Here is a 15,779-nt window from a genome sequence, read left to right as displayed (position 1 = left end):
TGGCATTAATTGGATGAATAGATAAATTTACTACTAATGAATAAATTAGGGTTTTATCAAACATCTGGCAAACTTCCTGTTTACATGTGTCTGCAGCTACATCACTGGCAGTGTTGGATTTAAATGACGATAAATGAAGATTTTCAAACCTCAGCTGTAAAATAAATATAGAGGTACTGTGGTATATGTCTTGACAGATCTCTAACTCTTCTAAAGTGAGGTTAATGACAAACAGCCTTGTGTGAAGAAGAGGTGAAAGTGAATGACAGACCAATTACAACAGTGACAAATTAAATGAATAGTCTTGAACTTGAATAGTCTTGTTTTCTGGACTGCTCCAAAAAAGTAAGACCTAGAAGAAGAAGAAGATGGAGGCAGGAGAAGTATTTTGGCAGATCTCTCACAGGAGGTGGGTGAGACAGTACATCCTCATCATGAAAAAGTAAAGTATGTGGAACAAGATTAAAAGGAACTTTATTCCTGGAGACCTTGCTGTTATTGTTAATGATTCAGCACCAAGAAACTGCTGGATTCTAGGACACTCTCTGAGGAGCATGTCAGGAAAAAAAAGGGAGTGAGGGGTGTCCTAGAAACCTTTAAACCAGAAAGAGACATGTCAACAAACTCTGTCTGCTCCTTGAGGAAACTAAAGTGAATTTCTATCACAGACAGACGTTGCAGATCGTCTTGAAAAATGAAACTGCGAATTATAATGATGGAACAAACAGAGAATTAGAGGCATTATGACTGTATGAACCGACACTTAATGGCTCTATTGATATTAACTGTAACTGGAATTATAGATAGTATTATTATATATATATATATATATTTTCAGTACTGCAATGGTAAAAGTTACTTAATGATAATCTTCACCTGCTGTGGATAGCAAGTGATAATTACTTTGTTTATGACAGTGGGTGTAGTTTAGCACAGAGCAGCTGTAAAGTCTTTGACCTCACATTTATACCTACAAAGTTTCATTGTTAGTTGTTTAATTCAATTGTAAGCAAATTGTAGAATATACTGTATGGAGTGTATGTCATTTATTAGGAAGCAGTGCAGTAAGAAAGTAAGAAAACAACAGTACCACTAAAAACAGAACAGCTGCAGCATTTAAGGAGCTCTGACCCAATTCAACCCTACAGTTTTACTCTTGCACAGTCTTGAGATTTTCACTCTGCTAACATGTGACAAAACACACTGATATCATGTGAGTCCTGACATTAACATCAAATAATCTGTCATATTTGACACTTTCCCCTTGGTCAGGATTAAGTCCTGTGTAACCTGGGGTAAGCTGACAACTGCTGTTATCACTTTCGGTATAGAGAGAGCTCACAGTCATAACATGCTATGTTAATACAATGCAGTGTTTTGATGTACTGCTTAAAATCAGAGAGACAAAATGAAATTGAAGCCCCTGGCTATATCCAGCTGGAGCTGAGAGTAGCCAAGGATTTGAGTTACGACTCCCTCACAATTAGGTGGTCTAGATATGAAATAAATTTGGTAATAAAGTTATTTGTGCAATAATTAAGTAAGTGGTTTGAAAAGTTTATTTTGTTGTGGTTCTTTCAACAGTATCTCTCACTGCGTTTTTCAGAACGGGACAAATGTGAGATGCTTTCCATCTAGAAACTCATTTAGAATAATTAATAAGTAAATAAATGTTTTGAAAACTTCTGTCAGGTGTTATTTTTTAGATAAATTTGGTCTCGAATAATGTAGTATAGTGGTGTATGTTCTGCCTACTACATTGTGCACCCATATGTTGGTGGAAACACAGCCATACGCACACACTCATGCACACATGCATACCCACACAAACCAGACACAATGGGCACAATATATTTGAATGCACACGGGATGCAATAAAACTGCAGACAAAACAAGCGGATCCAAAAAACATATTATGAACTCATTATGAGCTTTAATGAAATACACTGTGCAATATGAGGTTGTAAATAAACCATCGTATTTTCATTTCGGATACTGAGCAAACAGCAGTTCAGACATTACAATGTCATTGAGCTGACTTGCTCCCACACACACACACACATATATATATGTATGTATATACATCACATAAATTTGAGCTGTTCAGCACAGTAAACCAAATTAGAAAACCAACAAGAAGCCACACATTCCCTCTGTTTCTAGAGTAAGAGTCAAGCTCTCTTCTGCAAAGTTTACTTTTTTGGTGGGCTTGTTTCCTTCTGATAAAATCCAGCTAAATGAATGGCCTGTAGTTCTTCTGACTGTGACTCATTCAGTGTTAGCCATGAGCACCTCCATAATGGCCTATTCAAAATAATGAGGTAAACTAAATCATACCGAGATGCACTGTAATAATCCAGTTCACCTATTCACCTTGAGACCTTCATAGTTCTTCAAGAATGTGTATGCGTGATAAGGCTATCATTAGAGATACAGGTATCATTACAGTTTCATTTAGCTCCATGGACAGGGCACAGAGTCACGCAGAGCGTAAAAGAAACAGAAAACACAGACGTGTCTCTTTAGTCTTTCCCTTGGCTGTGGAATCACATAATATTAAGATAACCGTCCGCAATGTGCTCAATTATTTCCAGCTCCTTCCTTGATTCCTTGTCCTAACCGTGGGTCAGCGAGGAAGCCAGTGTTTGAGGCCTGGTTAAATGAAAGGTGGATCTTTTCTCTCCCATATTCAGACTGCTTTCCATCAGTTTTGCCTCATTGGCCCCAGTGTAGGTGCTGCAGGAGATGGTTGAGATGAGAATGCCACAAATGGCCTGAAACTAATGTTGGCCTCTCTCACCCCGCAGATTTACAGCACTCTCTAAAGACTTTCTATTTTTTTCTTTTCTATTTTTTTTTTCAATTTCAGTTAGTCTCCCTTTCTCCCTCCTCCATCTCCCACCTTCACTGCTTTTCAGTCTCTCAAAAGGAGGAGCTCTTGCCATATACCTCAGTATCCATTTAACTCGAGCTGTTTTGCAACCTCTCCATTTCCTCTGCACTTACAACTGTCATGTCAAATAATTTGACAGAAAAAGCTTGGAAGCATTTGAGCACAATGGTAAATCAATGCCATCATGGCTGCATCACTTGTGGTTCTTCATGACTGAATTGCCCATGTCAAGGTAAAAATGGCCAGTGCTGGAATGAAGCTCTTGCACACTCGTGTGTGTGTGTGTGTGTGTGTGTATGTGTGTGTGAGGGTGTGAGTGAGAGAGGGTGAGAGTTAGAGAAAGAGAGAGAGAGAGAACATTTTCTCTTTCTCTTAAACTAAAAGCAGTTTTCAAAAGAAGAATATTGCAATGATGATGATGATGATGATGGTGGTGGTGAATGTCACTGAATGACTGAATCAGTAAATAAATGAATTAATTATTCAAAATGTTGCTATCATATCAGTTGTTATTTACAGTTAAATCAGCAAAGACTATGTGTTATTGGATCTGTCAGTGTAACTGGGATTAATCAAATATCCTACAGCAGCAGACTCACTGTACATTAGCCTCTCACTGAATGAAAAAGAAAACCACCACCGGGCTACTACTCACCTCTCTGGGCATGTCACTTGTATTATTTGATGGTTGCAAAGCGGTAATTACATTCCGCAGGTTAATTGGGCTTTTTAAACCTGCTGAACCTGCCTATGTGAAGGCTCACGTGTAGAAACACAAGCTAAGACTCAAAGAGTTTGAACAGCAAGGGAGAGCTGGTGTGTCTTGAAATCAAGTGTGTAAGCTTTAAAGGTTGTGCTTAGCCACTTCTGAGACCAGCAAGATAAAGCACAAAATCCCCAGTGTTCCTCTCCGTGGCTGCCTGTCAGAATGGAGAGTTGTGTTGCAGGGGGAGCCGGGGACAGATGAGCTCAGAGCAACAGAGTCACATCCCCCATGGTGCACTGCTTTTAGCTATGGCTGAGGGCTGGCACACACCTATACTGTGCTCACATACAACTGCAAGCTGCAAGATGTTTCCACATACACAAATGAACATTTCACCCACCCACCCATACCCCCCCACCACACACACACACACACACACACACACACACACACAACCTCAACACTTACATGACCACACACACAAAGGAAGCCCATGAGGTTTAATCCAACCATCTAAAACCTGACATGTGAAAAGGGGATAAAAGGGGGTCCATTTCTCCAGCAGGGCAGCACAATTTGGTGCCTCCCCTGACACTCCACAGCGTGAGGGTGAGTGTTCCCATGCTTTGGTGGAAAATCTGCCCTCTTGCAAACACATTGGTGAAAGGCGATTTCCGTAATCCGGGAGTGTAAGCCTCGCTGTACAAATGGGCGTAAGGGACTTTGTGTGTGTATATATGTGTGTATATGTTTGTGTGTGTGTGTGTGTGTGTGTGTGTGTGTGTCAGAAATGCCAGCAGAAAGCTGCACGTCTGTCTGAGAGACCGATAAGAGGCAGTGAATGACGGGAGTTTAGAGTAGCAGCACAGCACAGGCAGTACGACGCCTCCATGAGCAACTTACTTTCGATTTTCCTTATTTCTGATAGTCACTGGTGTTAAACTGGTTGTAATTACAAAGCCGTTACATTCATGTTCACTTAAACATTTTTTCTGGATTGTAAGAGCTGTAGAGCTGCAAAGCCATGTAAAACTGAATTCTTTGCTTCCTGGTGCATCATGTATAAACAACACATATGCATTGAAAACCATTTTTACACATGGACAAAGGTGATAAATGAAGACGTGTGGTCAGAATGAGCGAACCTTGTGCAGTTGTATACACCTTTGTCTTTTTTTTCTACACGTTTGAATCTAAATGCTAGTCGTCAAATCTACAATATAAATTATTATAATTTTTAATGATGGTTGTGTGACCCATTGAATTATTCTTTTAATTCATTCTGCTTTGGCATTTTCCTATGTTTGATTATTTCCCTGTGTAGTAATTTCATTTAGCGCGAAATGCTGTTCTGTGAAATTGTGCTTTTTCCTTGATGCTCTTTTCATTGAGAGACTGGTGTACAGACAGAGACAGGCATATAAAAGCACTTCATTAAAGCATGCACAGTATGACAATGAGGAATATTCAGAATCATGAACATGCACAGCTTTATACATCTCTCTATACTGTAATAATATTAAATAAAGGCAAAAATGTCACGAATAAAAATCTAAAAATCTTGAAATTACATAGATAAATAATTATTCAAGTAAGCAGATGATTAGCAGTAGATTCAGTCTTTACATGCCAATATTTTAGAGCTTTGTCTGTAACTTTAAGGCAATGCAAACGTGAGCCTCCACTGAATCATTAGCATCCATCATAACAAATCAAATAAAAACGTTAATTTGATCAACTTCCTGCTGTCGAAACCATTCTTTTGACAGACATTTAACCTCCACAAGTATCCAAGCTCCCTAGACTCATTACAATACAGATGCCATGAACACTCATTAGAGCAGATGTGCTGTAATCTAACAAGCGATGTGCTGTGATGTGAAAATAGCCTGCCAGCCACATTAACAGGTGAAGAAACACCATTCTTAAGTTATCCTTATATCTACTATTCTAAGACCAAGCATGAAGTGCGTGTTTTTATGTGCTTTCCAAGTAAGAATGATCCTTTTGTCTGCCCACCTGGCTGTGGTGCCCAGAGGCCAGGAGAGAAATCACCTGGCATCATGACTTAAATCCGAGACAAGAGCAGCGCTTTTCGCCTGCTGGGCGTGCTTGATAGAAAATACCAGAATGCTGAGTGTCTCGGCCTTGTGGTGATTCTAAGAGATATTACAGTTTATTCCCCACTCCTCTCTCTTGCCTGGTCTGAGTAAGTACTTAGAAAGAATATGTAGGTTGTCTACTTAGCTTTTTCTTTGAATCTGAGCTTTTCTCTGCAAAGACAAGTTACATAAAAGTTCTGCGGTGCAACAAAGACATTCCACATCAGGAAAAGATGTGTGGTATTTGCTGAAATTATACAAACTGTCACTCACTCTGACAAGCATGTGAGGGAAGGGTCCTCGGGAGTTTTCAGGCACATTGATAGGCGGGATGACCCAGTCTCTCTTCTGTCGCCTCAGCCCATTGACAGAGGAGCCTCTCTGATGTTTTCGAGGAAACTTGATAACTCTGGGCTGGGATTCCCAGACTCTTGACAGCATTTCTTCAATGCCAACCTGCAAAGAAAAAGCCAAATATATCATATCATCCTACATCTTGTAGTGAATAGCTCGCGCATATTATCATTTGAAGAATGCTATTTTGCCACAACAGGCTGGAAGATGAATCTGTAAAGTGTTGTGAAATGACAAGTTTCCCGCTCTGCTAAAATTGAAACTAAAATAGTGGATGTCACACTAACAATAAAGCCACTTTGGGAGAGTGGCAGAGAAGCAAACACAAGGAAATTTAAATAAACATTTTTTCTGAGAGCTGCTGCATCACATTTCATGAGGCCCTTGGCAAGACACCTGAGCCCACCCAAGCCCTCGGCTTCTGCCTAAGAAAGCGAGACCTCCTCTAGGCTCCATGGCTAGGTTTGGTCCACAGAGATGCTGTGCTGTGTCTGCAACCCTGCACGTTTTTTTTAGGCAGACATCATCATTCCTGCTTGTCCCTGTGTTCTCTGTCCCTGCTCAGGACCAAAAATGTGACAGAAGTCTGTCATCAGATAAAAAAAAGCATTGATGAAATATCAGTGTTTTTCCTTAAAAAGTGTAGAAAGTGCAAATAGTATATGAACTTTCTGGACTACTATACTATTCCTCAGGTTTGTTTATGTGTGCTATTTCTTATTTTTGATGTTGAGGTTCCTTTGAACATCACACAGAGCCATGGCATTATGGGCAACTCTTATGTAGGAACATATGGGTGTATATACATCCCCCCTCTACCCCTGCGAGGACTCCCCCTGGCTATAGCTGCAGAGAGAAGATTGTGTTCTTACTCATCTTGCCAGGTGAAATACGGGTTAGAAGGGTGTGTAAAAGAAGAGTGTTTTTTCCCCAATCCTCTATGGTGTCCTCCTGTGTAAGATGGTTGTATTGCTGTAATCCACCTAATCCTATTGTTGTCTGCGCACCCTCGTACACACACACATTCACTGGCAGTGTGCCGCTGTCACCTGAAGCACAGTGGAAATTCTCCTGCTTATCCCATCTGGAACACACACAACGCAGTCATACAGGCACAGACACGAGCGTGTGCACACGAGCGACCACTGACACATCGCCATGCCAAACACAGACCAGCAGTTCATCCTATCAATATACACCTGCTTTGCCTGTGAGCGAGGCAAAGTGTAAGCTACACCTGAGCAAACACAGCGCATATTTTTCATCTTTTGTTTTAAGTCTTTACGCATTCACAGCTCAGAGGACTGGACCGCAAGCTCGGTGCAGGTCTCGGGCAGCCAGGGCTGTTGGTTTATCTGGGCACGAGCACGACGGAGAGGGAGTGGGGCGACCTGGGTGGATGGTTAGAGGACAGAAAGAGGAAACGAGAGGACCAGATGTGTTTCCCAGATAAGATAAGTCTCGTTCCAGCTCCGCTCATCCAAAACACGCACAGGTACCAACTGGCATGAGGGAGAAAGAGAGCGTGCCAGTCTCCTCCACGGGCGGCGGGTGGAATTAGTCTCCGTCTGTGAATATATGTATGTGTTTTTGTGTGTGTGTTTTTGTGTGTGTGTGTTTGTGTGTGTGTGTGTGTTTCTGTGGCTGTGTGTGTGTGTGTGTGTGTGTGTGTGTGTGTGTGTGTGTATTTGCAGATGCTCATTTGAAACAAACAAACAAAAACAAAGGGAAAACAAACAAGTATGTAAAAAAAAACAAACATGCAACAGAGGATAAACAACACTCTCTCTGGCAGACAATGATGAATCATCAGGACTGTCTGTGTGTCAGTGCATATGGACAGAGATGAATGCAGAAAACATATACAGTGTGACTCCATGAACAGGCCTCCTCCTCATCTATGCTCAGCCCGGTACGCTGCTACCATGATAAAGTCCTTATCTGCCTTGCTGGCTATCAGCAGAAAAACACAGTGAATGACTAGCTGCTCAATACGACAATCAGCCTGCTGACGAAGGCAAACCCATCAGGCCTGACGATAACGAGGTCGAAGCACTCGACTGGTCAGGCCACGACATTCCTTTGTCAATGTTGCCAGAACAGAAATGAAGAAGAGAAATGGTCAGGCAGAAAGAGAGACTCGGAGAGAGACAATGAAAGGGAGACGTCCCTTATTGTACGTCTGCATGTGGATGATATCAGCACAGTGGCTGCATGTGACTTTCACTTTCAAATAGCTATGCAGATGACAGGCTGTTGGCACTGTGACAATACCAGAATTACAAAGGAAAGAAGGAAAAACTGGAACATGCTTTCTGTGGGCTGCCAGGAAGCTAGGTGCTTATTAGAGTTTGTGGGGTTTTTTTCTGTTTTAATGTGTGTGTATGTTTATAGTATGTGCATGTACAGTGAGTTTCAGTCATGCCTGTGTGCACATATGGGAAATCATATGTGCTGGCCTTGATGCAAGCATGTGAGCGCACGTACGAATGTGTAAAAATAATGCATGAACATATGTGCCGATGTATTTGTCTGAGCGTTTGCGTGTCCCAGTGTTTGTGTGTGTGTGTGTGTGTGTGTGTGTGTGTGTGTGTGTGTTTGTGCAACACATGACAGGCATTCAGTTAGTGTGTCCCTGATGTGCCTGAGGCTCCTGAAACCCAGAGGCAGACAGGGCCAGCTGGCAGCTCTCTGCTCCCAGGCAGCCTGCGCATTGCTGCGGCATTCTTCAGGCCTGCAACCCCCGAGCCCTGGAGCTGACATCTGGAGGTTATCAGTCTGACAAACAGGCAGAACAATACAATAAGAGTGTGTGCTCATTGCCCATTCTCTGTTCAGTGTGGCTCCGAAAACATTTCATTCAGGTCTTTTGATGTTTTTTTATGTCTTTAGAGCTGCAGTTCCCTTTGCTGGTTCACTTTGATAAAAAAAAAATAAAATAAAAAAAGACCAGAGTACTAGTCTTCAGTAAGAATGTTCTCCCATGAGATCTTCTCTCAACAACTGGAGTGAAGAAAAAATCTTAAAAAAAAACCAAAAAAACTTTGTATCAAAAAAAATATTGAAATTGCGTTTGCTCCTATTTTCCTGTTGAGACGTGCAGCCTTTTTGGTGTGGACTGTCAATATAATCAGGCTATAATCACAAAGTTAAAGCACACAGCAAAAGTGCAACCATCCAACCCTGCCAGTGTTGCTTTTCAACGACCCCAAAGTCCCACGTTCCACCCAGCTGCTGGCCTCCGCTGTAATCTACCTTGAACAGGTGAGGCTGTCCAGGGGAGCGTACGGTAAAAAAATTCAAATCAAATAAGCACTAAAACCCTTCTCTGACAACCGGTCGACTCCAAATCCAGCGGTGCATAACTGATGGGCTCTAAGCTGGTGGAGAAGGCAAACCAATGTGCCATGAAATCAGCACGAGTTGGAGAGCACTCAACGAGAGGCCCTACCTGTGTGAGGTGCGATAGCCTGAGTACATAAACACGGCAGAAAGGGCTCTCAGGCCAAAGATGCTCTACACTTCAATTGCTGTGGTATTGTACACTGGAAAATTAAATAGTAAAATGAGCTGGTCGACCATGGAGCACATTCCAAGTATGCTAATTTCTGCTACTAAAACACAGCAGAGAGAAACTAAGCCAATTATTAAAAGCAAATCAATGCACTGTGACCGGCGCTGTACAACAAAGCAAGAGTAAAAAGCCGCAGTATATTGTGTGTTGCAGCCTGTTCATCTGAGGATATTTGAACCATGTATTAGATTTGTTAGAGTACACCGTCTCTCTCACATTATTTGTCAGTACACTGTCTTTTAATTGCCACTGGGCAGAAGAGGATATCCTGAGCTGTTTATATCCTCCGCTGCGGCGGCCACGTTGATTATGCAGAGATAGGTTGCGGTTAGGTGATGAGATTATGATAACCTCTTTTCTAAAACAACTATTGACTTTCAGAAAAAAAAGATGGGAGATGGGCTCAGATAACAACTTTTCATGTCTGTGTTGACTCAACTGGAAAAGGAAAATGGGCCACTCTGTTCAAAAACACTGCACTGCACTGATAACACTGTTTTAACTTGAATTCCCAGAAATCATGTGAAGTCATTGGATTGAACTGCACACAGCACAGTCCTGTTACCGACTTCACCCGTTCATAATGCTACTAAAACTGGACTTTTTACCTTCTGTCTGCTGCTTACAAGAGGAAACAGTCGCATGTTACTAGGTTTATTGGGCATGTTGAAGAAAATTCACTCAAGTCCTTAGTTTGAAGTTTGCTGTAGAGAAGTAAGTTTAATGGTACCCCAGGATACGGTGAGCCAGCTAACACAGAGCGGTTCTGAGGCAGTAGACTGACCCCGAGTGTAGGGCAGGGGGACAGTTATACAGTGAAAGACAAAGGATGGACAACTGTATTTGCATATACCTGGGGTTACAGACATTTGGTCAGACAGGAAAGGAAGTTATAACAAAAGGTAATGTTTATCAGAGGTCTTGTAGTGTAGCAAGGGGGTAGGAGGGGGTCTTGGGCTGGATCAGCATATCCATAGTTGGGCCAGGAAGGGCCCTTAGACTAGATCAGCATATGTATGGATAGGGCAGACAGGGCCCCTAGACTGAATCAACATATGCACAGGTAAGATGTTGTTAAGACAATGAAGCGTTGGTGATGTAAGAGGGAAGAGGGAGACAGAAGGTATAGGGTTATTTCTAGGTGCCAGCCAGTTTACATTACAGGATGTGTATTTTCTTCCTCAGGCAAGTGTCCAAACTAAAAGTTCACTTTGGCAAACATGAAAAATCTAGAGTGTCTCAATCAGAGCAGATTTATTTTGCTCATGCCACTTGTGATTAAAAAGCCAGATGTATTTGTAATAAACACAAACGTGCATGGTCTTCTGTTTATAATACTATGAGGATTATATTACACTTTCACACTTTACAAAAGTTTAAACTTTTGTCAGATAAATTTACATGTATAAACACTTGTGGCTACACAGTCATGGAAAGTATAATTTGAGCTTTAGAGTGGCGACACATGCACTGTGTGTTTCATCAATGAGCCATCTTTCATAGTGAAGGAGCAAAACAGAGATGGCTGCAGGGAAAAGGAAGCCCACGCCAACTGGACGACATGACCTCACCCACAGAGCCTCGTCTGCAGGGCTGTTTGACATTACAGCAGGTCACAGACTCCGCCGCTCTGTATGGACTGATTTTCTGCCTTCCGTGTTAAATTAAGGCGCAGTCGCATCTTAATAAATGTTCAATTCAGGAGAGTACAGAATGTAACACAAAATGAATCAACCAAACTGAACAAGTCTACCAGAAAACTGTGATCACTTATAAATGTCACACTTCCCACTCAAGTCATAAATAGTTGATGTCAGTAACGACAAACTGCTAAAAAGGGTGATTTTTCAGCCTTGTGGAGGTTGTCACTCACTGCTTCACTAAATTCCTTTATTTTATGTCGCTTTAATAATGTGAGACCATCAGAAATAACAGTGTTGCATGTGCAATATGAAACATGCAACAAATACTTCAATACACAAATTAAATTAATCAACAACCAAAATGATTTTTCACGTTTGGTCCCTTATTTAGATATTCTGTCACCCACGTTCCTGTCACATCCTGTAGCACGTTTCATTTTAATAATTACATCTTTTATGACTACGCTCTTAATGAAACAAGTATTTATTTTAATTTCTCCTCAGGGTATACCAGTGATTTTCCATTCAGGAGATTGGAATTAAATTCAACTGTAGCGCCTGTTTATCTGATTAATAAATGACAAGGGCACATGTAAAGACAGTTTAATGCATACTGAACTGTACGTATAAAATCTGGTTTTCAAACTAATTAGAGAAAACACACATATTTCTTGTTCAATTATTGAATCTTTCTCTATCTCCACAATGTGGGGAACATAATTATATGCTGAAACTACATCACCTGGTCCTCGCAGACTCCGCCAGAGTGGAACATTAGCTCAATCAATGTCAATTATTTCCCAGTCTCCATTATTGCACTGCCAGGAGTGGGCAGAATTTTAATCCCCACTCTGCAATTATTTTAGCTACATGAGTCTTGGGCTTTTTGTCATGATTAGAAACATGACTGAACATTAAGCCCAATGTTGTTCAACAAGTAGTGCAGGAAAAATGATAATGGCTTTGTCGCTCAACAAAGTGCAGCCCAGTAGTGAAAGTCAGTAACCACGGCTACATTCGGCCTTTTGTAATTTTACAGTCTCTGTTAGCTAATAGAGCCATGGTAGCAAATAGGGTCATATCTCAACTTGTCACATACAAAAAAAGCCCTGCATCTTAACTGCTGTGCATCCACTCTTTATAAAAAAACCCGTTGCCTTGGATACAGCAGGGAACACAAAGACCATGTACACGATGAGGAATTGTGTGTACCTGCAGGGTCAGAGGGACACGGCAAAGTGTCCTTACTGTAAATATTAAAAGGACTTAAGAATGGGTCTGATCATTGAAAGTATGCTTCATCACATTTCACCTTGTTCATATTTTATTTGTTCAGTAAAAGTATTTGCTGATTGTTGTGAGTGTTTATCAAGAAGATGCTGTAGAGTTTCTGCACCAAACACTGAAGAATATCTGAACAGAAAACAACCAAGGACTGAGCTTTAATAGCTTTTTATTGAAACTAAATCCAGTTTCAAATCCTCTTATAACTTCTAAATCCTCTTCAAATGTTTTTTTTTTTTATCAAATATAATTGGGTTTGGCTTTCAACATTTGCAAGTAACTAAAGTTGAAAATGACTAAAACAAAGTTCTGTAACCACCTTTTGTTGGCTGATTAGGCAGAAACAGTTTTGACTGGAAGCCAAGGTGATTCTCAAAACCTGTAGCTACAATGTGAAAATTAATTGAACAGCAGAAGATGCTGTGTGGAAATGTATCTGACACACTGAAGTAAGGCTGTTACCTATGTACTCCTACTTGCTCCAAATACAGAGGTCCCGATGCAGAATTATTGAAATGATTATTTTAAATACCATATGCATACAAATCTCTGGATGTAATGAGTGATGTAATAAGCTAAACTGGGTAAAAATGAGAAGCTTGTTTCCTCAGTGTTTTCTACATTGTTCTTTGCTAACAGAAAGGCAGCAAGAAGAAAAAAAAGGTTTGTTATAAGATTTGCCTGAGCTTAATAAATCTGGTGTTTTGCCAACCAGGAACCAGATCCAAAACTGTCACCCAACACTATAACAACCAAACTACAATGTAGTAGTAGAAAATTACATCATCACACAGCCAGAACTTTAAATAACTTTACCACCTCCCACCTCTGGAAGGTTTTTTGGAACAAAGTACAGATGAGTTAAGGTAATTTCCAAGTCAACACTGAAGTGCAAAAAACTGCAGTTCCTCGAATGGCCACTTGAGGCTGACTCCAAGAGCAAGTCAATCCCATAGAGTCCTGAAATGCTGAAATAAAAACATTTACAGCCGGGGAAAGATACGTTTTGGTCTCTATAGCCAATTTCCCTCTTCATAACAATTGTACAGGGCATGAACTTTTATACAACTCACTGTTACAATTTTCTTAAGGCTTGAAGTTATGATAATTGAGGGCATGGTCACTCTGAGTGACAGGTGAGTGCCATCACAGTTCGCTAGCTGTCTGCTCGGTGTCACCTCAGGTAATCCGAGTCACTGAACGTGACCTCTCTGCCGTGTTTGTGGTGTTTGTGTTCTGGGCGATTTTTATATATAATATCAGACAAATAATATAGCTTGTTGTGCCAAGATGGCGACGGTGGAGCGGCCCACTCTGAGATTCAAAACCGCTCTTTAGAAACCTTTGGGGGATGTCATTGTGGCCATATCCATCTTTATTTACACTCTGTGGTAAGGCATTTTAGTGGTAGACACCAGTTACTATTTAATTATTTCATGATCTATCATACTGGCAGTTTAATTATGAGGAAACAGTTCTTGCGCTCCTGTCAGTGTACCCCTGTGATTCTGTATTCATCAAGTTGTTCTTTCTAGTTACCTTTGTAAGTGGTAGAGGATGGGGGTGTCCAGCCAAGGCCAGTTTAACAGTGGTTTCCCAGATGTGTGGGTCATGGAGCCCCCGGGCCGTCACCATGAACTGGACAGGGTCTGACAGGTTGGCCACTTCCTGCTCTGCATACACCGTCCCATCAGGCCTCACACTGAAATAGGGGTCGCTGCTGACAAAGCCCACCTCTCGGCTGCGCTGGCAATCCTCAAACTTCACTGCAGAGACAGACAGAAAAAGGGGAAGGGGGTACAGAATTAGAGAGCAGCACAGTGAGATTTACTCCATGAGGTATTCGCAAATCCTTGACACATCTGGCAGGCTTAAGATTAACCCGCATCCATCAAGACGTATCTTGAAATATCTCATCCCCTCTGCTGTCACCTCTGATTCCCTGCTTTGACGTCTTTGGCAAAACAAACTGCTTATCTGTTCCTGAACCGGAATACACGGGGGGAACCTAATTCTTTTTCATATCATTCTTTTCCCAAACTAGACGGATAGCAATGTCAAAACAGCATTTCTCTTGGCTTCTCCGGGGAAAGCATGAAGAGAAGGTCTAAAGCACATTAGGCTGACTGGGCAGATTGTGCTCCCTGCTTTGCTGCTAAGCACATGGAGCCCAACCTTGAATGAATTTTTGAGGGTTGTTCTTCTTGACTGAGACAAAAGTAAGGGTGGTGTGAGGACTCTCATGTTTGCATGTGCACACACACAAGCTGCTTCCAAGGTAATGTACCGTGTGTGTCTGTATGAGAAGCACAGGAGGGCGGTTTTGGGTACAGGGAGCTTTTGAAGTCTTTCCACTCCACATATGAGTAAAGAGTTGGGACAGATGACACAGAAACAGACAGGGAGAGATGGTGCTGCTGAGTGCATCAGAGCAGGTTCTCCAGAGACAGCTGACATGAATATGCCATTATAGCACACAAAACACAGGAGGAACCAACAGAGTCTCAGATACAACAATCTGGCAAATCCTTTCATTTCGTTGCCAAATTTAATCAGCACTCGGTTCATCGTTATCCAATGATTCACAGATGATGCAATGACATGAATGCCCAATATGACCAATACTGTGCCCACACACACACACACACACACACACACACACACACACACACACACACACACACACACACACACACACCCTATCGCTCATCTCGCTCTACCCCCAAGTTGAAATGCATGTGCTCTGATCTTATCTACAAACTCTGGCTGCTGATAAAAAGACAAATTGATTTCATAAATCACCCAAGGAACAGATCGCCCGTTAAGAGCTATGGCAGCATGATTTTTCCAAAATCCAGCATGAAGAATTCTGCACAGCAAGCTCTTTATCAACCCATCTATTTAATTCATCGCCCAGCTTCCTGTCAAAGGCAGCTCCCAAACAACAGGCTAATAAAGCATTAGATCTCCTCAGCCACTGCAGCTTAGCATCACACAAATGAGGCTGCTTGTTTTCAGCCTCTGAGTAATTGCATGCGTAATGGGATGGATAGTAAACACAGTTTTGACAATGCGCACATCTGTCTATGTTGGCAAATGCAATCCATATTTTCATTAAAAAAAACTACAACCCAGTGGAGAACATCCTAATGTGAGTGATACGCTTTGTATGAAATTATGGCCTTCTTTTGGGGATCATTTATCAAGGCGGGGTGGGGAGGGT

The 15,779-nt window shown here is 41.6% G+C and overlaps 1 protein-coding gene across 2 annotated transcripts in view; it reads right to left on the bottom strand.

Annotated features, from left to right (window-relative positions):
• The window catches only part of cdh4 (cadherin 4, type 1, R-cadherin (retinal)), a 194,380-nt gene that overhangs the window by 60,032 nt on the left and 118,569 nt on the right, over window positions 1-15,779 (bottom strand). For both annotated transcript variants that reach the window (XM_087179767.1, XM_023428032.2), the window contains exons 4-5: window positions 14,096-14,322; window positions 5,975-6,157 (exon numbers count right to left, since the gene is read on the bottom strand). In XM_087179767.1, the coding sequence (XP_087035893.1) occupies window positions 5,975-6,157; window positions 14,096-14,322 (410 nt within the window). The remainder of the gene's footprint in view (window positions 1-5,974; window positions 6,158-14,095; window positions 14,323-15,779) is intronic.

The sequence above is a fragment of the Seriola lalandi genome, unplaced genomic scaffold (genome assembly GCF_002814215.2).
Source record: "Seriola lalandi dorsalis isolate HSWRI2012SDOR001 ecotype SW California unplaced genomic scaffold, Sedor1 jcf7180002054864, whole genome shotgun sequence".
Lineage (NCBI taxonomy): Eukaryota > Metazoa > Chordata > Actinopteri > Carangiformes > Carangidae > Seriola > Seriola lalandi.
This window is presented reverse-complemented; position numbering and strand designations above follow the sequence as displayed.